At 44.7% G+C, this 24718-nt stretch overlaps 2 protein-coding genes across 7 annotated transcripts in view; both read right to left on the reverse strand.

Moving 5' to 3' along the window:
- LOC122399910 overlaps positions 1-14262 on the reverse strand; it is a 177225-nt gene extending 162963 nt beyond the window's left edge. For both annotated transcript variants that reach the window (XM_043400972.1, XM_043400971.1), the window contains exon 1: positions 13736-14262. In XM_043400972.1, the coding sequence (XP_043256907.1) occupies positions 13736-14075 (340 nt within the window). In that variant the 5' untranslated portion in view covers positions 14076-14262. The remainder of the gene's footprint in view (positions 1-13735) is intronic.
- Positions 14263-17579: 3317 nt separating this feature from the next.
- Positions 17580-24718, reverse strand: part of LOC122399909 (phosphatidylinositol 3-kinase regulatory subunit alpha) — a 30566-nt gene continuing 23427 nt past the window's right edge. For 4 of the 5 annotated variants that reach the window (XM_043400970.1, XM_043400968.1, XM_043400969.1 and 1 more), the window contains one exon: positions 17850-24695. In XM_043400970.1, coding sequence (XP_043256905.1) covers positions 24398-24695 — 298 coding nt within the window. In that variant the 3' untranslated portion in view covers positions 17850-24397. Of the gene's footprint in view, positions 17830-17849; positions 24696-24718 lie in introns of those variants that run through there. The other variant, XR_006259304.1, reaches the window with a different exon arrangement.

Raw genomic sequence — 24718 nt, forward strand, 5'->3', positions numbered from 1 at the left:
CCCATATATCGATTCGCTGGATTGTCCATTGTACATCGCCTCCTTCCCCCACCCCCACCCCCTGCTACCCTCGACTACACACCCCCTCACCCAAACTGTCACAGTTTCGCTGGTCAATTTTTTCCTTTTTACTGGCCAGAAAAAGCCTACTAATAAAGGACACTGATCTCCATCGATCTCGTACAAGATTTTCTATTTTTTATTATTATTATTATTATTATCGATGGGAATAAACCCTAATATTTTCATTTATTTTGAGACTAAAATGTCTGATCCATAAAGTCCATTGCTAACTTTCTTAAGAGAACTCTGTTTGCCTAATTTGCTTTTGAAGATCGTTCATCGTTGTCGTATCGGTTCGTCAACTTGTTGGTAGCGCCGAGGTAAAAAATCCATGCATTTCGGAACGCAAATTGACCCTATAATTTGATTCTGGGGAATATTAATCGAACTGCGAGGTGGTTTTCCGGCTCCCCTGCCGGATGCCGTTTTAATTACCGCCAGTATTTCAGGTATTTATTCAACCGGGCCACTCCGCGATACGTATTGAATATGGTCTGGCCCGTTGATTAATATAAAATTCCCTTTTCGTCGAGTCCGTTCGCGGCGGCTAACGCGTCCGCGCGCATTGTTGCGTCTCGGATGCGGTCCAATAATAATTTGTAATTTGTGGCTCGTTAATTATTTACGATCGTGCACTAAATTACCATTGCCTTTGTCGCGTTGTCGTTTCGCGATCTTTCGACGTCGAATTTTTATCGTTGCAGTTAGCCGGGCGGGACGGTCGATGACCCAGAACCGCGAAACTGGGACGCTGTATCGAACAAAGAAAGATACTGACGAATTTCTGGGTGAAACGATATTTGGAGGATGGATTTTTATCGTTGCAGTTATCCGGGGGACAGGTCGATGGCCCTGAACAGCAAAACTGAGACCCTACATCGAACAACCAAGGCACTCTTAATGAATTTAAAGGTGAAACAATATGTGGACGATGGATTTTTAGCATTGCAGTTATCCGGGGAGTGAGTCGATGGCCCTGAACCGCGAAACTGGGACGCTATATCGAACAACGAAGACACTCTCAAAGAGTTTCAGGGTGATTACAATGTTTTCTACGACTCGAGCCTAATCGATGACGTGCAGGTCTTTAGCATCGACCCATTGCGACCTAGGAGGATCGTTTATTATACCTCTATCGTTACTATCGCCAACGTTTTATCTCTATAAGTTGGTCTCGTTCCCATTGAAAAAGTCTGAAGAGCCAGGAGCTCCATTAAGAGGAAAAAAATTCGATGTAAATGTGGGTTAAAATACCGCGTTGCGATTCGATCGTGTCGCGCGTTTCCGATGTAGACGGAATCCATTTCGCGATAAAAAGAGCGCAGACTGGTCTTAAGGGGGGGGGATTGGCAAAGATGGCGGAACCGTGAGAAAGGAAAAGCGACGAAGAGGCAACGGAAGTAACTGCTTGGGCGGAAGTTCCAATTGCCAGCTAGATCTATATTTAATAAGACAGGAGAGTTATACTTTCTGCCGGGGCGTCGTAACGCAGTTCGAGTGCAAAAGTTTCGCCCCTCCTCCCACGCCCGGAATTATCTCCGCCATCTTTACCGGTCCCGCCATCCGCGGGATAATGAAATATATCCCGCTCAAATGGATTTTACCCGGGACGAGACAGGCTCGGATAAAGGATTGGTCGAGAGAAAGGGGAAAAATATTTTTATTAATCCCTTTCATCGACGCTGTTCTCCGAGATCCCCTCGATCGATGCGAACGCTTTCTTTCGTGAAAGACGCTCTTGAACAACGTCGACGATATCGTCTCTCCCGCCATTGTTTCAATTTGATTCCTCTCCGCGGAAGATCGCGGCCACCTTCAGGGGGGGAAAAAAACAAGGAACGCGAGAGCCGTGTAACGACATGATAATTTTGCGCTTCGACAAATCCGATTTACGAGGGAACCGCGGCGAGAATTTTCCGCGCCATAGTTCCGCGGCAGGAAATCAGGAAATTGTTGCAGGGGCTAGCCTCATGGGGCGAGCCATTAAGTTTCATTTTTTTTTTCTCTCTCTCTCTCCTCACTCCTCTCTCCTTCGTCGCTCTCTCGCAATTGGGTTACCCGCGCGAACTTCCACTCCGTAAAGTTAGCCACGGAACGAAGGACGATAATTATTATGCCGCATAGCGCGACTCGGTTTGCGCCACGGCACTGCGACAACCGGCTGCTTTGGGACCTTGTTCTCCTCCACTTAATTCGCGAAACCGCCTTTGATAACAACGCCACTACCTTTTTTACCCTCTTTCTTTACCCGTGAAAACGTTACTGGGCTCGCTCGCGTGTACTCCCTCATCGATACCACAAATTTTACACCTTATTTTTAATATTATTATTCGAACTCTAAGATCATTGGATCCTAGATCATCATTGGTGACACTTAAGTCATTAGTTTCACATATTTAGATATTCACATTTCTCCCCCAAAGTCAATAATAAATCCAGATTTGAAGTGTTTGATCGCCATCTTGGATTTTTCTTATATACACTATTACATCGTTCCACAAATTGTGTTGTTCAATTGACCATTAAAACTACCTTTGTAACCATGTTTTCTACTATTTTATAAACTTATGGGGCCTCTATTTTCTAGAAGAAATAAATAAATCGACTTCAATTAACTCACTAATCAAGATTTATTGCTGAAACCGAGTTTCCTTTGTCCAAAGTTTTCTAACGTCTCACATTGCGTGTCCTTCGATTACGACGACGGTTACAATCACGACAGTCGAATAATGCGCGCGGAAAGGGACAATGGGAAACAAAGGGTCGGTCGGCCATTCTTCCGGGTATTGTCTTCGACCGCTAATTAGCGGAAGTTGTTGTTCCCGCGCCGATATATAATTCCGTGCATCCGGCGTGACCGAGTAGCCGCGAGTCGAGCAAAGTCAACGCGTGCGCCCGGTTAACTGCAACATCTAAGTGTCAGTTACGCGGGAAACGATCCGATCCGCTAACGTTTCGATGGAAAATCGCTCCTGGACCGTGAAACACTGTGAAAAGGGGAGCAGAGCAAACGAATTAAAGGAAACAAAGAGTCAAAGGGCGGGCTCCAGAGAAAAGAAAAAGCACGCTCGAGAATAAACAGACTTCTCTGTCCAGGGCTAGGGGGAGGTTTTTTCCGCTAATTAGCGGTTCGAAACCGCGATGCATATTTCATCGGTTCGGCGGCTGGTTGAATCGAGCCACGAAGAGGAAGCGTCGATGGGTCTCTCTCGAGAGCCACGAGGTCCAAGTTAGGTTAGGTTCGCGGGTCTTCTCGGTCCAAAGTCCCGGGGAATAACACAGATTAGCGTCGAGGATGCGCCAGAGCACTTTGGATTTCCACGCACCCAAAAGCGGGGGCTCCTTTATACTAGGAAAACAAAATCGTGGAATTCCAACTTCCTAAGTCGATGACGCAACACAGACGCGGAGGACGAGGGGGCCTCGAGAGGTCGAGGGGCAGTGTTCCGTAAAAACGTAACGGACTGCGAAAACTCGACGAGGGTCGTGCGCTTTTCCCCCTTTGTTTACGGTGTGTTCTACGCTGGGCTGCACTCGAGACGAAAATCGAACGAAAACACGAAAGGAGAACGCTGGTTCCTGGATTCCCGCGCTTTTTTCATCCCTTTCTTTACCGTTTCGTACCGGTTTCAGAGGTTCCTCGATCACAAAGGGAAATAAAATGGAGGGCAGAGTCGTTAAATTCGAGACGGGATTGGTCATGGTGTCTATTATTATTTTACGAAGTTATATAGTTAAAACTGAATGGAAAATGTTTAAATGTTGATATATTACACATTGTTAGAATTACTGAGGGAATTTAATGGCAGGCTCAATTAGTGTGCAAGATGGTAGAACATAGTGATCAAAATGGGGTTGCAAACGTGAAGAATGAAGCGTTTAAAGGGGTAAATGTATAGTTTTTGAGGGATGCAATAGTGGTAGCAAAGAAATGTAAGATTTACAAGCTACCAAACTGGTTGTATTGAAATCAGGAATAAAATTATTAGAATTGATGGAGATACCATGCACTGGAGGCAAAAATCTATAAAAATAGAAGATCAAAACACTATACTATTTAAATTTGAGAATCCTGATTTTGGGGGTGCAAACAACACAACAAAATAAAATAATTAAAATTGATGGAGATACCATGCATGGGAAGCAAAGATCAACAAAATAGGAGAGAAACTATACTATTTAAATCTGGGAACCTGGATTATAAGGGATGATGTGTGCAATGTCCAAGGGGCGGAAAGATCGCGAGAAAAGAAAGGAAGATCGTTGTGGAGGATCGAGGAACGCTGTTGGACGATCGATGGGGAATCGAGAAGGACACGAACGATAATATCCGGATATTCCGAGCGAGTCGGGGGTGGATTTTGTCGGCGCGGCGACGCTCACGGAATGCCGGGGTAAATAGAAATTCACGGAAAGCGGAGGCAGAGGCCGTCGAAGGGGTCGTAGCCGATCGATGCCCCGCACGAAACCGAGGTCACGAGATTCCGTCGTTTCGTTTATAATTTCGCCGCGCCGCCCGGGGAAACGAATCGGCGCGAAACAGCCGATGGCAGCCCCCGAAAAAGGGGGGGTTAGAGAGGGTGGAAAAGGAAAACTAGTGACTCGATGAAAATCGATAACCGTAGAGACGGTTTCGGCTCCGCGGTCGGCGTTGACGGATGAGTATCTTCCGTGAACGGACACTCTTTGATCTCCGGGAACACCGATCGCGTTTCTAACGACGTTTTCGAATTTTCCATCCCGGTTCCCCGACGTTGACGTATCATTCTGCGATTTTTTTTTTTTTTACTCAAACCAAAATCTCCTTCCACCGCGAGTGCACGAAACTCAATGTAAATTCGTTAACCTGGACCCACACGGTGGAAAATTGGAAGTACTGTGACAAAGTTCCCATTCGCAAAATTCAAACAGTCGAATTCGTCGGTCAACATCTAGGGGATCTGGTGCTCTGCCCACATAGGCGTGGGAATTGATAGCAAATCGACTATACGTGGTTCGAATTGATCCTCGATCATCGGTGAAACCCAAAAAATCTACGTTTTTTGCAAAGCTTTTCACGCATTAATAATATCTGAGAAATTTGTACGCCAAAGCTGAAGATGCATAGGCGTAGAATTGCTAGCAAATCTGAACTATTGCAATTGGAATAAATCCTCGAGGAAACCCAAAGAATCGACGTCATTTACAAAGCTTTTTATAATAAACTCATCAAGCTTTAATATCTGAGAAATTTGTTTGTAAACTGGGGATACATAGGCGTAGAATTGCAAGCAAATCTCAAACGAGTGGATGGTGAATCAATGTTTTTTGCAAAGCTCTTTAATTTTGATTGGATTCTTTTGTTCCACCGACCCACTTTGTCGTTCTTCTACTGTCTCCGGAATAAGAGACCCGCGAAACGACATAGGCGCCGAACCGTATCAACCGTTAAACACGAAGTTAACCCCCGGATAGAGGAGGCCCGTAATCTCGTCAAAACGAAGCTTCGACTAATTGCGTTGGTGTGAGAATACCTGGCGACGCGCCATGCCCGTGACACAGATTCGTCGAAACAAACTCAAAGGGTTAATTCTAATTCGGAGGGCTGTTGCTCCGCCAGGGGGGCGAAAGGAGCTTAATTTTATTCCCATTTCTCCTCTCCTAACCCAGGGAATTTGTCACTGCTTCTGGGATCACTCCAAAACATCAACCATCGACAGTACAACTATCCAAAATTGTCCAAATAACCCACAATAAAAATTTACTCGACTGGATTTCTCAAAATTTACAATTTGGATTATTTAAAATCTTCTTTGGTACAAATAATAATTCTTGGTAATTCTACTGTTGAAACATAACTTTTCAGCAATTTTTCATTCACTTATAAGCATTTACCCCCAATAGAATCAATTTTGAATTTTTTTTTAAGTTTCTCTGATAGAACCTCAATTTTTGAAAATTCAGTCTCATTATGCATTTGTTGAAGTATCTATTTAAATTTACTTTAATTATTTACAATTTTCCAGACACCTAACTTCCTTTTGAACGTACAGGACCGCGCATGCGCGTTAAGGGGTTCGTTAAGCGCGGGAAAAATTCGATTACCGTAAACGATAATCCAACGACATTATTATCGGGTCAGATTTACTCGTATATCGGATCGATTAATGATCTTTTCCCGCGCGTCCACGAGCCCCGACCACCGTCGAATTAAACGAAATTAATTATCTGTCGGCGCAACAACGCGTTTAATCGACCCCACGATTTCCAGGTTTCTTTCGCGAGAAACAAAGAGGAAATATATCCGGAGGGGGATAAATCGGTTTTCGATCGATGGGAGATGAAACGTCGATACGTTGTAATACGCAAAGCACGAACGAGCACTGCGGAGGAAGACGAAACAATTACCAGGAGTCCCTGGTTCGCTCTGTTTTTATATCCAACGATCGTTAAAGCAACGATGTCGAGACAATGCCGTCGTCGTCGCTGCTCTAACAAGAATTAATTAAAACGGAATAACTAAAAACCAGAAACCGCCGAATAATTGCGGCCCGTTCTAACGTTTTTTACAACGTTTTAACGCGAAATATCCGACCGGTTCCGTGGCTGCGCGGAGAGGAGGGGGGGAAAAAAATCACCCCTGAAAAAGAGATATGAAATAAATGCGTAAATTCGCGTTGAATTCTCGACGCTGGCAGGAAAAATCGCGGGCCAACGGTCTGGGTGGGAAATATTAATAACCTGGTAAATTTCTGGCCAAATCTCCAAAGGAAAAATATTCCCAAAAGGGGTGGAAATGTAAAATGGATGGTTTGGGGGCAATTTGATCGGTCTGAGAATCGAAAGTGGAAACATTATCTGTCTTTTGTCTGAAAACGATATCGAACGATGAATTTTGATATTTTGAGAACCAGCAGAATTTATTTTGTCGATGACGTATTATTTTGGAGGGGATCGAACGGTGGTGGAGTGGGTGACGAGACATCGACAGAGGATATAATAGGAAAGGGGGTGGTTTATCGCGGAGGGTGGCACGAGGCGTAGTCTCGCGTTCCAAGAATATAAGAGCGAGCGGCACGAGAACGAGCAGCCGGTTGGTGAGCGAAGGAAACCGCGATTAGATCTCTCAGGCGAGTCGAACCGAAGGGTTTTAGGTAGGGCTGGCCCTTCCCCGCGATAAGGCCTGCGAACCCCGTTCCGTGTTCAACACACCGCGATACTTTCGACCTTTCCCAGTCGAACCTGGAAATTTTCCAAAATTCTACCCAATTTAATTACCCGGAATTCTATTTTGCGTTGAGTCTTTTCGAAACTTGGTTTTCGATGTTGAAGATCAGAGAGAGATTAGGAGCGTCGATTATCGTGTATTAAATCCGGTTACGAAACGAGAGCTTCCTCTGGAATGTTATTATCGACGCAACTACCCTCGATGTACGCGGATCAAGACGCAACGTACACGCTAGACACTTGGGTAATTCTGTTACACATAGCTTGGCGCATGTACGGCGACTTGTTCCCGTTCGATAAGTAATATTTACACCCTGTTTAGCTGCTTAGCCAGAAATCTTACACTGTAATGCATATGATTCTCAGGACACAGGACAATTTCGATAAACTGCCACTTCAAAGATGGAGATAACATTCTATTTCTACACGATTCTTCTATTTGTGTACTGTTCCACTTACTGATTCAGTATAAATTGGAACCTCATTACGAGATTTCCCCATTTACTATATGTTGGGTACCTCTAATTGGAGATTCTAAACAATTCTATTTCTAACACGATTTCTATTTGTACTACACACTTACTGATTCAGTATAAATTGGAACCTCATTACGAGATTTGTTTCCCTATTTTACTTTCACCAAATGTTCACTTACTCTATTGTTGGTACCTCTAATTACAAAGTTGGTGGTTCTTTCTATTTTTTTTTCAGTATTAATGAAGCAAATAATGCCTAATTACAACTCCCATAGAGAAATCTAATTAAAAACCTCGTACAAGGGTTTTTTTCCGGAGCGATCACCCCATCCCAAACGTGACCGCGCCCAGTGCAGCTGAACGTCACTGATCGGACCAGAGCCTCCGCTTCCCACGCGCCACAGCCCCCCACAGATTAATTTACTCTCAATTCTATATATGTTTATATCAACTTTTGCTTTCATTATTTATTCTAAATTGTTTATACGTTTATACAAACTCTCCCCATTATTTTCTACGGGCCACGATCGTTGATATTATAATTTATATAAAATTGTGTCCACGTTTATACGAACTTTTGCAACTATTATTTATTCGTTACGACCATTGAAATTATAATTTATATAAAATTGTGTCTACGTTTATAAGAACTTTTCCCATTATTTTCTACGCCCCACGACCATTCACATAATTTATATAAAATTGTGTCTACGTTTATACGAACTTTTGCAACTATTATTTATTCGTTACGACCATTGAAATTATAATTTATATGAAATTGTATCTCCGTTTATAAGAACTTTTCCCCATTATTTACCATGCCCCACAACAGTTAATATTATAATATACAAAAAAATTGAGTCTACGTTTTTATGTTAACATTTCCCCCATTATTTTCTACACGACCGTAGATATTATAACTTGCACAAAATTTAGCCCACGTTTAAACGAACTTCACCCATTATTTTCCACTGTAGAATTCATCTCTGGAGTGGAGGAGATCGCTCACGATTCCCAACAAGGAGCGAACGATCGTAGTTTAACGAACGCGGGTAGTACCACGGTGTATGTATTTCACGAGCGTCGGTAAAAAAAACTTTGTCCCGGGGTCTCCGCGTTTATACGACGCGCGGTAAAGTCGACTTCCAGGTAACATCATCGCCACCCTCGTATTTCTTATCCCCTGCACCCATTTCCCACCCCGTTATTTCCGACCGGTTTACGGCGAGCAAAGCACCGTACGAGCAATCATTGAATTTCAAGGGTCTCCCCCACGTAGCCCCGTGCACCAAGATAATGATAAACAAAGTCATTAAATAAAAAAGAAAAATATCTACGGGTCCGTGAAGCCACGGTACGTTGGGCTATCGCGACGAATAAACGAGAAAGGTTTCAATTTTTCGCCCGTTGGACCACCCACGTATCGAATTATCGAGTTTTTTTCACCCCCGGAACGATGATAAAAAATCAAATTTGTTATCGACACTGGTGCATCCTGGAGCTCGATATAACACATCGAACGTATCTTCGAAACGATCTGACCTTCCAGCACAAAAGAATATAACATTGGACTATTCCATCGGGGGGGGGGGCAAATAAATCAGAAATTATTAAGAATCGATATATTCGTGTGTAAATATTGCATCGTCAGATTTATGAAGATACTGTCCTTGAAAGTGAAATTTTACGAACGTAATATTTTCCGTGTGATCGATCGTAATGGGGAACTCAGGCTCGTTGGACCACGCTATTTTCTCCCCCTTTCTGTCTACAAACGGAAGAAAGCTTATTTTTATTGCTAACCGTGATATTGGTTCCTTTGGGAGCTTTATTAATTTTTTTTTTACGAGTATAAATTGAAAGGAGCAAACGAGGTTTTAAATATACAGGGTATTCGGACAACCCTGGGAAAAATTGTAATGGAGGATTCTAGAGGTTAAAAGAGGACGAAAATCAAGAATACTAATTTGTTGATGGAGGCTTCGTTAAAATGTTATTAAAATTTAAAGTTCCGCCTGTATGGAATTTTTTTCTCGGAAGTGATCAGGATTTTGAGGTTTTTTTTATTAACTAAAAATGATTGTAATTGACTCCCCTAGCTAAGAATAATTTTTTTGGAACGATTTGAAATTTTTTTTTTTCGCCGAGAAAAGGCACCTACCCCCTGTCGATTATTCTTGAAAATTCGTTTTTCATTTTTAATAATTGTGTTTGACGCCCTACGGAAATTTCGTTTAATACTTTTTGGTAGGTATCCACGAGCCCTATTTTAGAAAAAAGTTTCATTGAAATATATTTACGATTGTAGGAGTTATGGCCATTTGAATATTGAACGATTTTTATAGGGTTTTTCTCATTTTACTGGGTTAAGGAGCAACTTTTCGAATATTTTTGGAATTTCTACATATTCTCCACCAAAATACGCGTAGTTTGCTTTTTGAAACATTAAAATCGTCCAATCCGTTCAGAAGTTATGACATTTTAAAGAGTCGCTTGACATTTTGGGAACCACATTTCTGGCCTCAGACTAGATTTTCGTTAATGAATTTTTTTCTCGAAAATGCATAGAAATTCGAAGCTATGTCTGTTCACCAAAAATGATTGTAATTGACCCCTGCAACCGAAAATAATTTTTTCAGAACGATTTGAAATTTATTAATAACTTTTTAACGAAGCCTTAGTCAAGAAATTTATATTCTTGATTTTCGTATTATTTTGGCTTCTAAAATCGCCCATTAAAATTTTTTCCAAGGATGGCCGAACACCCTGTATGTAAACGTTAGAAGCGCCAGGGGAATCGCGAGATGCATTTAGCGTGGCTGACCATAAGCGTGCTTTTCTACCGGCGTAGCTCGAAAGTAGAGCGTACAAGGGTCAGACGCGATTCAGCTAATTTCCATTTCTGCTAATCACGCGCGGTGGTAACGCGAATTTCGTTAAAAAAGATGACCGTCGACCTGTGTCTGAGGCCAAGTTAAAATCTGTCTAATTAGACGAGAGTACGATTTTAGCGAGTCTTTTAATAGATGCTGCTTCGCCATGCAAATTGTGATTTACGTCTCGCTAAAATAAACTTGCGCCAAACGGGAACAAAAATAGAACAGACGGGAAAAGAATACCAGTTAATACCAACTAAATTATCATTGAAAGCAAATTCAGAAAATGGACGTTCAAAGTTGTTGAAATATTTTTCAAAAATATTGACGAACTAAATAGACCACAATAAAAGAACGCAAGTCAATCATCGAAGCAAATTAATAAAATGGAGGTGCAAATTTTCATTTCATTTTACTCTGTATAAACTTGCAAAAATGACCGAGGTAGGAATGCTGGCAGAGATATTGCAACGGAAACAGGAAAAATGACTTCGCCCAGGAAAATGCATCGAAAAAGGACGAAACGCGTGGGCTCGAGCTACGAAGAAACTGCAGGTAGGAATTCCAAGGCGTCTCCTCGCGAGACGACGTTGAAAGTCAATTCCTCGTAGCGCGTGGAACGTCATCTCTGCGTGATTAACGATCGTGGAATTAATTTCGAGCCTCGACAGCAAATACTTGGGGGATTAAGCGACCCTGGGGCCCTCGTGTCTGTTTTTCCGTTGAAAACCGTATGAAATATGTAGAAAGCACGTCCTGGATACACGACAGAGTCTTTCGATCGAGTTGCAATCGTTTAATTAAATTTCGAGAAATTATCACGGAAATTTCAACAATCGACTCCTCCTCGCGGATTAAATCGTATTTGCGTGTGGACACGGCACGATACCGTTACTATTGTTATTACAATCAGTTAGAAAGGAGGGTACGCTGAAGATCAAGAAGCTGGAACCGTTTCTACGATCGAGGTCGCGAACGATAGGTCGAGTTCAAAGGGAACCGCGTATCGGGTCAAGGAGACCCGAGGTTGCCGACCAATTAATTAGTCATTTCTTTGACGAGGATCCGCGTAATTTAAGGTGTTCCTTTTACCGTGATACAAGTAGTAATAACGGCTCCAAGGGTTGACGCAGCGAAGATGGCCGGTTCGAGGAGAAACGAGGTCGAGCGAAGTAAAATAGAAAGACGATGGGTGGACCCCGATGGACCATCGAAATGATAATCCCGCGATACTAATCGGTTGTACAAAGGCGTGGATTTATCTATTTGCTCTGGCAATTTGGAATTCGATAATAGGAGGGGCTGGTTCTCTTTTACAAATTGACTGCATCGATGTTCGTACAAAGTACGCTGCCCCGGAATTAAATCCTTACCAGAATCGCCGGTTATAAATAGCGGCCGATACCGGCGAACGGATCGCGAGGTTATAAATTGTACTTTGCGATATATTCGATCTTCCATCCGCGATTAATTAATCACGGCTCGTACCATAAATATCAACGCTTTTCCCCCCACGTCGTTGCGCGATTCGATCGAAAAGCAGGGTATACAACGATACGCGATACTTTAAATTACGGATTACGCTCTATCGAATACATTTACCGACTCAGTTTCGTTACCGACGCAACCTGTGATCGGTAACCACTTACCGACCGCTAGCGATTTACCCTGCATTACCATACCGACCGATTAATGGGTCGGTAAAGTGGTAAATCTACCATTTTCGTCGGTAAGTTCGCACGGGAATCGTTGAGCAAACATCAGGAGACCACTCGGCGATTGTTTTGCGCAGAAATGGAACAGCACAGGGCCAATGTGCCTAACGTTTGCCGGGGAACATCGAGCCCTGCCAAAAAATCCCCGATTCGTGGACGCAACGAGCGGGAACGCAACGCTGGCTCGAAGATACTTGGAATTTATTCGAAAGCAACCTCGTTACGTTGCGGCTCGGCAAAAAGTAGGTCGCACGAAAACACCGAGGACCTTTAAAAGCGCCTCACCGTGCGATTTAACGTCAATGGGCCACTTCTTGTTCCCCTCTTTTCTCTTTCTCGGAGCCGGAGCGGCTTCTTTTTCTCGGGCAACCGCCTTCCGTCCCTTCCCGCGTGTCTTTTCCCGTATTCTTTTATTTTTTGACTCGCGACATTTAAGCCAGGGGACCGCGGTAGGACGGGTCGGGCTCTTGGAGAATCTTTGAAGGAAGATTCCTTCGCGACGGACCGTCGCCTTCTGTTCTATGCAGTTTCAGGACGCGTTTGAAACGTTTCAGATGGCTACCTTTGACCCTCGAAATTGATAAAGAGACATTGATACTCGACCTTTCACCGGGTGGAACGGAATAGAGGAATATAAAATGTCGATGGGGCTGATCATCTTTCATTATTAACACTCGTCGAGCACGTACGCGATATTTCGCCACCACGAGGAATTCAGTGGGGGTATAAATGACTTCCTGAAACTTACTCCGGGGCTATAGACGCGGTAGATAACCTTCGATCGCGGTCGACCTGGATCGTAGTTCATCCCCCGCGAGGTCGAAATGTTCGCAGACACCCGGCGTCCTCGGCCAACAACCCTCGGCGAATGTTGTTCCCGATACGCGAAAGAAACGATTCACCGGAGCGAAACAACCTCCCCCCCCGGAAGTTTAAAAGCCATTTCGCCCCCGAAAACCGAACGAAGACTCGAGGCTAGCGCGGGGCGCGCTGGAAGCGGGCAAACTCGATTACGCGCTCGTTTTGTCGCTTAAATTAGCGCCGCGCCGCAAACTAGCGACGATAAACCGTCGTTGTTGAATTAATAACCGATCCTAATTGAATTAATAATCCTCTCGTCCCTCGACGGAAATTGTAATAGCTGACGCGGTGGCTAGCGAAATACGGCCGAGATATATACCGGGTACGTACAGCTATTGGCTCCCCCGTCCAATTATTGGCTTCCTCTCTGGTTGTTCCATAAAACGGAACGAACGTCTTTAAAAGTAAACACGAGGAGGGACCATCGTACGCGTGGATTCGAATAAACGCGGCAACGTTTTCTCGATCGATTTCGATCAGTCGACACTTTGGAGCAGCACCAAAGCGGACTAATAAATCTCTGTCGAGTCTTGCTCACCGCTTCTGCCCGTGGGAGTGGGCGCCGAGGTGGATCTTCCCGTGGGCTCCGGTATGGGGAATATCAGGTCGCAACACTCTCTCTCGGGGAACTCGCTGGTGCGGGCGCACCTGGAGCAGCAGGAGAGTACAAAGAGGGCCGCGGCGAGGCTCGTGAGGAGCGTCGAGCGCGCCGGCAGGGTCCCTAGGACGCGGGACATGACTCGTCCCATCAGATCATCGCGCACCATGGGTCCCGGTCCCGTCAGCGCGTGGCGGGCCCCGTCGCGGCTATCCCGGGCCTCGTTTCGTCGAGGGGCAGGCGGACGACGACGACGAATCCCGCGACGTCCGCGCGACATCCTCTCGTCGTCCGTCTCATCGTGCGCCGCCGCCTCCTCCACCTTCGTATCGAGACGACGAACCCGAACGGTCGTCTTCACCGCGTCCGGCGTGCTCCACCGACGGTTCACCGTCGTCGCGCGCGCTCGAACGCACTGTTAACCCCGAGAGATCCTCGAACACTTGTACCGCGATCGCGTGCGTCTTAACCGAGTCCCGACGGGCCCGACGACATCCTCACCGGCAAGCGACCTCGCTATTCACGATATCCGATCACTCGCGAGACGCCTTTACCCGGGGGAACGTATCACTCGCGAGAATTCAAACTTTCGGACGTGCGTGCTAGGGTTGGGGGGTTTGAAACGGTCGCGTCGAGCACTGGACTCCTCGTGTCGCGTCCCCGTCGCACACTTGGCGCGCGCGTGTTCCGCGTTCCGAGCGTGCTACCGAGCCGAGACCGCGACGCCGCTGTGGCCCGACGCCCAATGTCGACTACGCCGCACCGCGTTAGACCGACGTCCGCGCGCGCCTTTACCCGCCTCGCCCCTTCGTCCCCTCGCCCACCATCTCCTGGCTACCACCCCCCAGCGTCAACCCTAACCTCCCACACGGACCCGTTACCTGCTTTAGCTCCTACCCTCGACCCCACGTAGTCTTACGCGCGATAGCTTCTGCGCGAAAGGGTGCGCGAGACCGTCACGAAGCATGGCCGTATATACCTGTGCATACCTGTCGTGACCCTGCACGCGTCGCCACCCCGCGAACGCAAGTCAAACCGCGCTCAGGCGCCGATATACCATCGCTGGGGAACGCACACCTGCGCGATATTTAACGGAACGCGCGCTATTGATAGTTAAAAAGAGTCTCGCGAGCGAACATCTAACGTGTAATCCGCGCCCCACGTGCTTCTTCCTATTACCGCGCATTTTCTTCGTGCCTTGTTCCTGACTTCGACTCTATCCAATATCAATGTACAACTCTAGATTAATTAGTTCATTGTCCACTACTAAACGTGTTCTACAGTCGACCGCATGTTCACCTGCCCGAACCTGTTCGTGCCTGTCCGATCCTGCCCACGCGCTACGTGCGCGCGGAAGTTCCGCGCACCGCGAAACCGCGACGACGCCCGAGAGGACCCGAGTGCCTCCGAACGGTTAAACACCCCTTCGCCGCCAGCCCCCCACGCACATACAGGCCCGCCAACGACCCTCGTCCGTCGTACGCGTCGTTCCTGACCTCCTTTCGCTCGGTTACGCGAGAAATATCCGCCGACCCCCAGCCTCTGCATCTCCGGGACAGCTCTGACAACTGTTTAAACTTTCGACCAATTGTTTTCGACCTTTTACGCAGATAATGGAGTTTTGTACATTTTGAAATTGCTCGACCCGCCCCCGACCACTGTCGAATTAAAACCCTATCGTCATAGACAGTTGCTCGATGAAGGTTTATGGAAAATGAAATGTTTTCGATTACCAAATAGCAACGTAATGGAGTGGTCGCCATCGTCGTTCGCGGATCGAACGTCATCGATTAGGAAGGGACCACTGCCGAAATTCACGGTGCAACGAACGATCGCGATGCGCCGCATAATGCTGCGGCAAACAGTATTATTAATTCCCATTGCGACGTTTCGAAAATCCGATATTCCGCCGGTGGCGAAAAACCCGGTCGCTGGCCCGACGGCGCGTAATCGCGATTCGATTGGTCGCGTTAAATAGAACCGGCCTAATATTGACGCGCAATATTAAATGGGTGTTTATAACGACGCGTAATTATTTAATCGGAACACAGTCGACGGTCACGGGCGATGATTACAAAGCGAGCGTAACGGAGCAACCGCGGGAACGATTGCAAACGCATAAATAAATACGTTCAAGACGCTTGAACGCAGATTACGGACTGCTCTAACGAGTTGCACGGTTCGAAGCAGCGGGAAAATTGCTACTCGAGCAGAAGTCGGTAGAATAAACTCCGGCAGTGGTCAGAGCGGATAATGATTCGACGGAACTTCGCGTATGGTCGAACGAGCTGCGTCGGTTGCGGGGGAACTCGAGTCAGCAGTTATGCGAGTAATCGGACAGGGTGCACAGTCGATTGTTGAACGAATATAAGGCTTATTACGACGTTAATTACCGCGTGGCTGGAAGACAATGAGACCAAAACCAAAAGAGACGTAACGTTCCGAGAATGGAGAAACTTTTGCTCTGAATAAATTAGTCTCATATGGTTTTATATAGAATTCCCGGGGAAATTGTTCAGTTTTATATTTTTGGGATTCTATTCCTATTCTGATTGAATAAATCTCTCTTTCGACACGGTGGGCATCGATAAAAAAAAACGAAAGGCTTGATTGTTGATTTCCTCACAAAGCCTCTGGAAAAAAAAACACAAGCTGAGACGGGGGAGTGTAAAATAAAAAATTGTTCATAGAAAATTTGTTACTTCCTTCTTATGCCTTGTTTGGTATACTTGACTGCTAATTCGGAGGAAAAGAATCGATAAGGTTGGTCGTCTGGAATCAGTGTAGCCCTCACAGACGCTACGGGATGCATTAGAAATCAGGTTTAAACGAGATGTAATATATTCAGCGGTTCACCGCCGATATCGGGCGACGAAACCGTCGAGGATCGAATGCATAGGGAGCTCGACGATAGTCAACGTCGGTCTGCGGTTACGGCGAGCAGAAGTGACAGGCAGTACCTGCATAATGACTCGACTGCAGCCGTGCAATGCGGCGCGCAAGCTCGCTACGCGATGCACACTGCCAATCGGGAACGTTGTTTCGTCCCGCGTAGGGTGCACACGCACACACAGACAGAGTACCGACTCCGCCAGCGATTTTCTAGCAACAATGCTAACGTCTGTCGCGTCGGGACACGCGATTCGCGCGCGCGTGGTTTCTTTCCTGTAATTCCACGGCTGCCAATACCGGCGGCGGAATCGAACCTCGTAACTTTCCCAGCGCTTGCAACTTCGTGCATTAGTTCCAATTCCTGGGTGCAATTTGCTTCCTGAAACAGAGTCGACAACCGTACGCTGCGCGTCAGAACCATCAAACCTGGAAGGCGATGTTTTCTACCGAATGAGCTTACCGTTCTGTTCGTTGTATCGTTTCCTTTGCAACGAGGCAACAATTTTTAGTTGCCTCGGGACACTTTGACTGGGACAGTGCTACGCTGGAATTGAGTTTTAACAGGATTTTGATGAGTAAATTGAATGGTAGAATTAGTTGTATGGATTCTGAACCTTAACACGTGCCTTGATATGTTTTTGCTATTTTTCTTGGAACTGCTGTCTTGTCTTAAGTTTGCAGAGTTGGGTGTTGGATTCGTGTGTGTCTGGAGTGTTCAGGAACGAAGAGGGAGCTGCAGACGGATCTGAATTAAGTATTAAAAGCTTGTAAGTGAAAGATATTAATCATATGCAAGTATAAATGGTTGAACATGGGTGGAGGTACCAAATAAAGGGTACAAATCCTGACTCTTCGCTGAAACTGATGATTTATGGTGCCTCAGGGTGGCTTGACTCGACAGTGCAAAGCTACAATTATGTTTTAAGATCTTAATAAGTAAATTGAATGGTAAAATGAGATTTGGGGATTGTAAACCTTAACGTGCCTCGAGTATCTGATCTGATTTTCCTGGAGCTGTTATGTGAGGTATCTTGAGGATCTTGTCGATGATTTTCTAACATCTTGAGTTCGCAGAGCTGGTTGTCGGATCTGTGATTAAGTATCTGGAGTGTTCAGGAGCGAAAGGAGGGCCACAGACGGATCTAAATTAAATGCCAGAACGTTGTAAGTAAAACATATTAATCATATGCAAATATAAATGGTTTTACATGGTAGAACTACCAAATAAACGGTACAATATGAGGATGACCGTTGCGCGAAAAAGCGAGTAAACATTCATTGTCACCGCCGGTTTTCATGCACCTGAGAGACGCCCTAAAATTCATCAAAATTCCACGTGTACCGATTAAAACGAACATAAATTTCGCACTCTAATATAAAGTAAATTTATACGCGTGTAAAATTTCATCGAATATCAAACGCTCGCTCCCTTTGTTAGCCTCGTCAAAATCACAGATACACACACACACATATTCGAACACACAATTCCAATTCTTTCTCGTCGAACGCGAGTGGCGCATCTTAAACGTTACGGTTTTTTTTCTCCTTTTTTTTTCCATACTTTTTCTTCGTTACACCGCGATTAAAAAGGCTTTACAACTCTCGAACAAAGTGAACATCGCTTTCAGGGAAACGAACATCTTTTCGTCGAGCAACGAACAATCGTCTCGCGTTCGTCGCAAGCGCATGAAGGCGGTACGGACTCGATAACTAAAAAAAAAAAAAATTTCTATTCTTTGTAGCGGGCATGCACCATTCTTTTTTACCGCGTGCACGCTCGATCACAATGTATGTATGCTCACGTGTGATGTGTACCTGCACATATATAGATATATAGGTACATACATAGATCGTTCTAAGATCGCGCATACATCTATATATATGCACCATAATATATGCTTTATTTTTTTTTCTTCTTACTCCTCGTTACTTACGACAATAATATTATATTTTACATGCAAAAACAAAAGTTTTATCACAGTGGGACAGCATACATTCGTCAATAACGTAATCATCGTGTATCGATCCTGACTTTTTAAACACCTCGAACCCCTCGCTGCACACTCACACACACACACCCCTCTCGCTTCAGCTCTATCTGCAATTCTGAAACCCTTTCTGCTTCGTCTCGCCGCCCAAAATACGATCCCCCCCATACACTAAACGTTAATCAATGATTCACGATTAATATTGCATTCGCATACGTTTCTCGCTCGCACAAAGGCGTCCCAATGCCCACCGACACACACTCGCGGTCTTACACGATCCGTAATACAACAAACAAAGACTGGCAAGGATCCAAAAATGGACGTGCGCGAATCTATCGGCCGTCCTAGCGTGATTTTAAGAAGTTTCATGGATCTGTGAGACGAAATCGTCTTGAAATCGTGTTTATCGCGTACGCGTCCCCCAACGATAGACGTGGCTGAGGATCTGGAGCAATATTTCGTTGAAGTAATCATTTTCCACGAAGTGACATGAATTTTAACGCGAAAGTAACGCATGGAGTCTCTGGGAGCTCTCGTAGAGCTCTGTGCAAATATTGCACGCTCGAATGGAAACGCAATACGGTGCAAAACAGAGGGTGGATCCCACGCGTGTCGTTATTTACGCCATTTTCCACTGTTTCGCGCATCGAGATAGACTCTGAGCTTATTTAGAACAAACGTAGACGCATTCACTGTCCAAACTCTCAGCGGCGTATCAAATTGCACGGTGGTGTGAGCCATATACGGGTCACAGACAGCGAACGCGTTGAAAAATATTGACTGTTTTTTGTTAAGATTGCAAATTCGTCGTCGAAACGATACCCATTTCTGTAATACGTCTTTAGAACGAGTACTAACGCGTTTACTGTCCAAATTCGCAGCGACGTATCAAATAGCACGGTGGTGTGACCCATATACGGATCACAGACAGTGAACACGTTGAAAAACATTGACTTTTTTTAAAAATTGCATATTCGTCGTTGAAACAATGCCCATTTCAGCAACACACGTCTAACGAATCGTCCTTTCCCGAAGAGATCTGGACTTAAACGCGATCAATGGGTAAATTGCAATGAGTATTACACGATTCTCTTATTTATATAATATCGTATCCCGTTCTCAGCCATTCCTCTACCAAGCGCACGCACCCGTGAACAAATACTCCCGGTCTGGCCACGATTCTGGCATACAGCGGCGTCGAGAACAATTCTCTAACAAATAAATTATTGTGCCTGGGATAAATATTTATCGCAGACACAAGGATTCGTTCGTAAAAGAATCTTCTCCCCTTATACGTCTACCTCCTATTGGCGTCTATTTTTAAAAAGTCGTTTACAAAAAGAGGAATTCGAATCCACGTTTCATTGGTTTCGCAATAAGGACGTATATGTGTATCGTAAACCTTAAATTACATCTCTGTTACGACAGCTCGTTAGGTAAATATTCTCATAGTAACTGGAACCTGAGTTTTGCCTCCTAACTAATAAAAAATCGCCAAAATATTGCTGCCAATGTTAGAAAAATTTATTAATATTCCGGCCGCTAGCTCGCGCGCCAATCTGTCGTCCGTAGAAAAATTTCCCGACGAGAGTTCCTCGAGAAACCGACCGCGACCAGAGAATACAAGAATCGCTATTAACTATTACTATTACGGAATTGCAGCGATACAATCGAACTTTATCGATACCGATTTGATTATCAATGTATTTTTTTCGTGCAAAATCTCTTCGTTGCGAGCCGTACAGGGGATATTAATGCTAGATTAAACCGTCTTTTATCACTTTCGTCATAGAATCCAGCTTCGACGAATCGACGTATCGCACCCGTAGAAATCTCTACAATTCTCCTCTTTCCACATGCATTCTCTCTCTCTCTTTCTCTCCTTCTCTCTTTTTCTCTGCAATTTCTTCGTTCTCTCTCACACCTCTTGTACAAAAGCTAAGGCAACTTTTACACGTCATTTCTTTTCAAAATTCTCTCTCTCTCTCAGTCTCCCCAAAAAAGTTTTCTGTCCATCGAATCCCGTGATTCTGTCGCTCCTTCCGGGTCTGTGTCCTTCCGTTCGTCGAATCGAACGATCGTCGCGATAATTGTTCCGCTGAGGCTTCGTCGAACCGGTCCTGCCGAGAAGTCCGCGTTTAATTCCCAAATCTCCTGTCCTCTATACAAAAACAGCTTCACACTGACTCGGGGGGTATATACATTGCATTTTGCGTCGAAGATCACCGTGTACGATTTTTTATTATGCTACAAAAGGCGCGCGTCGAGTGCAACGACTGCTCAAAATTTTGTAAACAATGCTCAGAGAGAGAGAAAGAGAGAGAGAACAGTATTTGGGAGATCATTGGGGTCTCTTTCTAGCTTGTGCGTGGGTGGAGGCGATAAAAAAGAGAAACTTTGTCTCATCGACCTCCACAAATCGTTTTCGTTCCTTTCTATGCAACGGAGAAACAGAAAGAGAGAGAGAGAGAAAGAGGAAAAGAGTACTCTGCAATTGTTTACAAAATTTTGGACACTCTGCCTCCAACACACGCCTAACAAACAGTCCACTCGTTTTCAAGGACACGCTATTTTTCAAAAGTCAATACATAAACGTTCTTGATATGCTCGAGCATTGCACCTCATTTAAATCTTTCGAATGCGTTTAAAATAAATCTTAAAATCAACGCTAATTACTATTCCTAATAAATCAGTATAAAAGTAATATATCCAAAGCAATGTGAGAGTATAATAATTGCAGCTCGAGCACACGAAGAACGAGCAAACTTTTACCTATCGACTTCAACAAAAACTATCTTCAATGCGTTCCAGTAATTTCAACTTCGTTTTCTGTCAAATATCTTCGTTTCAATCTTTGTGATTCAGCACAAGCACGCACGCACGCATCATTTTATTCGTTGCACACACGTTTTAGCCCTAAATACCGAGCACCCAGCGTTGCTCCAAAGCACCTTCTCGACGCTGAGACCTTAACACTAACCACCTAAAATTCCTCTCGAACTGAAAAATAGACACGTTCCAAGGTTCGTTACAAAAAGATCTACGGACGATCTACCAGCGAATACAATTTCTCAAACGTTCGTTGACCCCGCCTCTTGAACAGTACATATCACGATTTTGAGATATATATATGAATATAACGTACCGTACCGTACATATTATAAATAATTAAAGATTTATTTCGAAATTAAAAGCGCGTGCGTGCGCGCACGCGCACCTTTTCCCTTCCATTTTCTTTTCCATATATTCTCATCGTTCAATGTATTACATCGTCACCAAACGTGTCGTGTTTAATTGCACATTACACATTATGCATCTCTGTATCTCTCGTGTATGTGTGTGTGTGTGTGTGTGTGTGTGTGTTATTTCTTGACAAGCAAGACTCGCCGAGGAACTCGAGGACAGACGATCTTGTCGATCGAAACGTGGCGTTTCGCGTCCATTGGGGGGGGAAAATTATATTTCTTCTCGTCGAAGATTCTATTATCTCGACTCGTTCCTAAAATTCGAAAACATTCGCGATCTTTGTCCACGAGTTCTCCGCGCGAGTCTTGCGTCTTCGTCGAACCTTCGCGCCATTTTCTGAATTGAGAAATTTCTGAATTTCGAACAAAACCGACATCGACGCGAAAGAAGACGGTTAAACGATCGATCGGACGATCACAAAATATATAGAATCCAATCGAGCGCCGAGACACTATTTTTATTTTTTTTTTAATTTTTTTTTTTTGTGTTTTTTTTGTTGTCGTATAAAAAACCTACGCTACCTAAATCTAAGTAATTCGAAGCCATTAGGATGAGCAACGAGCCTTTTTCTCCGTGCAACGCGTCACCTTCATCCCCCCTCCACATGCATCCACGTCGTTTCATTTTTTTGTCGCGTGTAATTGATTAAAATAACGCGACGTCGCGGTTCAGAGGACCGTTTCCAGCTCGAGATTCTTTCTCACTCGTTCAATCGACTTGGATTCGTTTTTTCTGACTACGGTGATGGCGTGGATCGCGTGGGGGAACCTTGACAACCAAAAGTATCTTCGTGTTTCTCCATTCACTATATTTCCCCTCTGTGGATCGCTCTCGATACACTTTTGCGATTACGGACCGCTGTGTAATGCACAAAATTTCTCGAGAACGAGCCCTTTTCGTTAAAAATTCCGCTACCAAAAGTCGCGAAAATTCTTTTCGTTGCTCCGGTCCGCCCCAACGATCGACGGAAACACCTTTGAGATCATTCGAGTACAGCGTGAGTGTCGATCTACGAAGCGGGAAACACACCAAATCACACGCGAATTGCAGAAAAAAATACGTAGCAATTTTTCTTTAAAAAAAAAAAAGAAATCGATGGTATTGAAAATTCGCGATCGATACACTCGTGTTTGAGCAGCGCTCACTTCCCGAATCTCGTTAATGGAATAATAAAAATTATTATTCATCGATACAAACACGACGTCGGTAACGAAATGTAAAAATCGTGTATCTGCGTTTTATTTGGGCTCGAACGTTACAAATTCTACCATAAAAATGGTAGAGAAAATCGAACACCCAAAACAATACCACGAACATCAAAAATTGCCACGTATTTTCACGCGTGACTCAAAGACGCGACGCGCGATTTGGACAAATAAAAAAAAAGAAAAAACTGCGATTTAAACAATAAAATTACGAACATCGTTCCCGTAATATACGGTCGCGAGTTGCACAAATCCATCCATAGTGTACGTACGACGCCATCTTGAAATAATCGTACGCGCTTTCTAGTAATGAAAAAATTAAAAATAATGTGAAACATCGTTTAAGAACGAATAGGGGGAAAACAATAAACACACGATATATCTCTCGCGTCGGCAATCCGAAATCACAGACAAATACGTTCGCTTTAATTCGAGAAACGATTCTCGAGCAAATCTTTGAAATCGTGAACATCGTTTAAAAAGGCTCTAAACGCGCGCCTCCGCGGTGGAATTTCGTTGTGAACTACGAGCACACGTTTTCGCGATCGTACGGGGAGCCATAGTTGAAAAATCGACACCGAGCCTCTGTTCTTCTCTTTCTCCAAAACGCTACAAAGAGAATCATTGTAAATTGCTTAAAAAAAAAAAAAAAAAAAAGAACCGTGTTCGAGAGGCTCGCCCCCATGCAATGCTAATTATATTCTAATATCACTGAAGATCCAGCTCCCGTAGATCGTCAATAAACGATGCTCGTGCAAAAAACGGAGGTAACGCATTCGCGAAAAAGAGCACGTCGAACAAGTCAGAAATATCTTTTCTCAATTTCTCGACAACCCTGATTTTTATTCTTTGCTATTCTGACCTATTCGATCGAGCATCGAAGAGTGCAATTCGGAATTGTACGATCCTCCCTCGGGAGAATAGATTTGACAGCGAGTTGCTAAAAGTTTGGGGGAGGGGGAGAAAAAAAAAATAAAAGAAAAAACTGTCTCTTTCGTCGTCGACAGGACGCTGAGAAATTAATTTGACGCGATGCAGTTTCGGTCCTGTCGATCGTCGTGGATCGTTCTATGACCGTAGATTCCGCTGTTTTTCTTTTTATCGATACCACTGTGCTTCGTTGAGGTCGCGCGATCGACACCAAAAGAAACATCTTCTGGGGGATCGACCGTGGGTCGTGGCTTGGCGTCAACCAAGAAAACTTGCAAACGTACACGCGTGTACGGTGTATTCTAAATACTTGGCCACGTCGGTGGACCGCCGCGCGAGCATTACGTGTACGGCGCGATGTGCTGGTTGTCGGCAGGACGCGCGGTCTGCGACTGATTCTGCGTGTGTATCTGCATCTGCAGCTGCATCTGTTGCGCCTGCAGCTGCGCCAGCGCCGCGGGCGAAGCGAAAACCGGATAGGCTAGAGTCGTGCTCAGACTCTCGTTGTGCTCCTCGAGGGAGTTCTGAGCGTAATGCAGCACCAAATGTTTCAGGCTCTTGTGGATGTTGTACGGTTCAGCGAACCCGAAACCGCGCTCAGTGCCGTAAATTATGCAATGATTCACCGTACCATTACACCTGCAAGAACAATTCACTTTTCC

Source organism: Colletes gigas, unplaced genomic scaffold (genome assembly GCF_013123115.1).
Source record: "Colletes gigas isolate AHSC1104 unplaced genomic scaffold, ASM1312311v1 Colletes_gigas_Sc00015, whole genome shotgun sequence".
NCBI classification, from domain to species: Eukaryota; Metazoa; Arthropoda; class Insecta; order Hymenoptera; family Colletidae; genus Colletes; species Colletes gigas.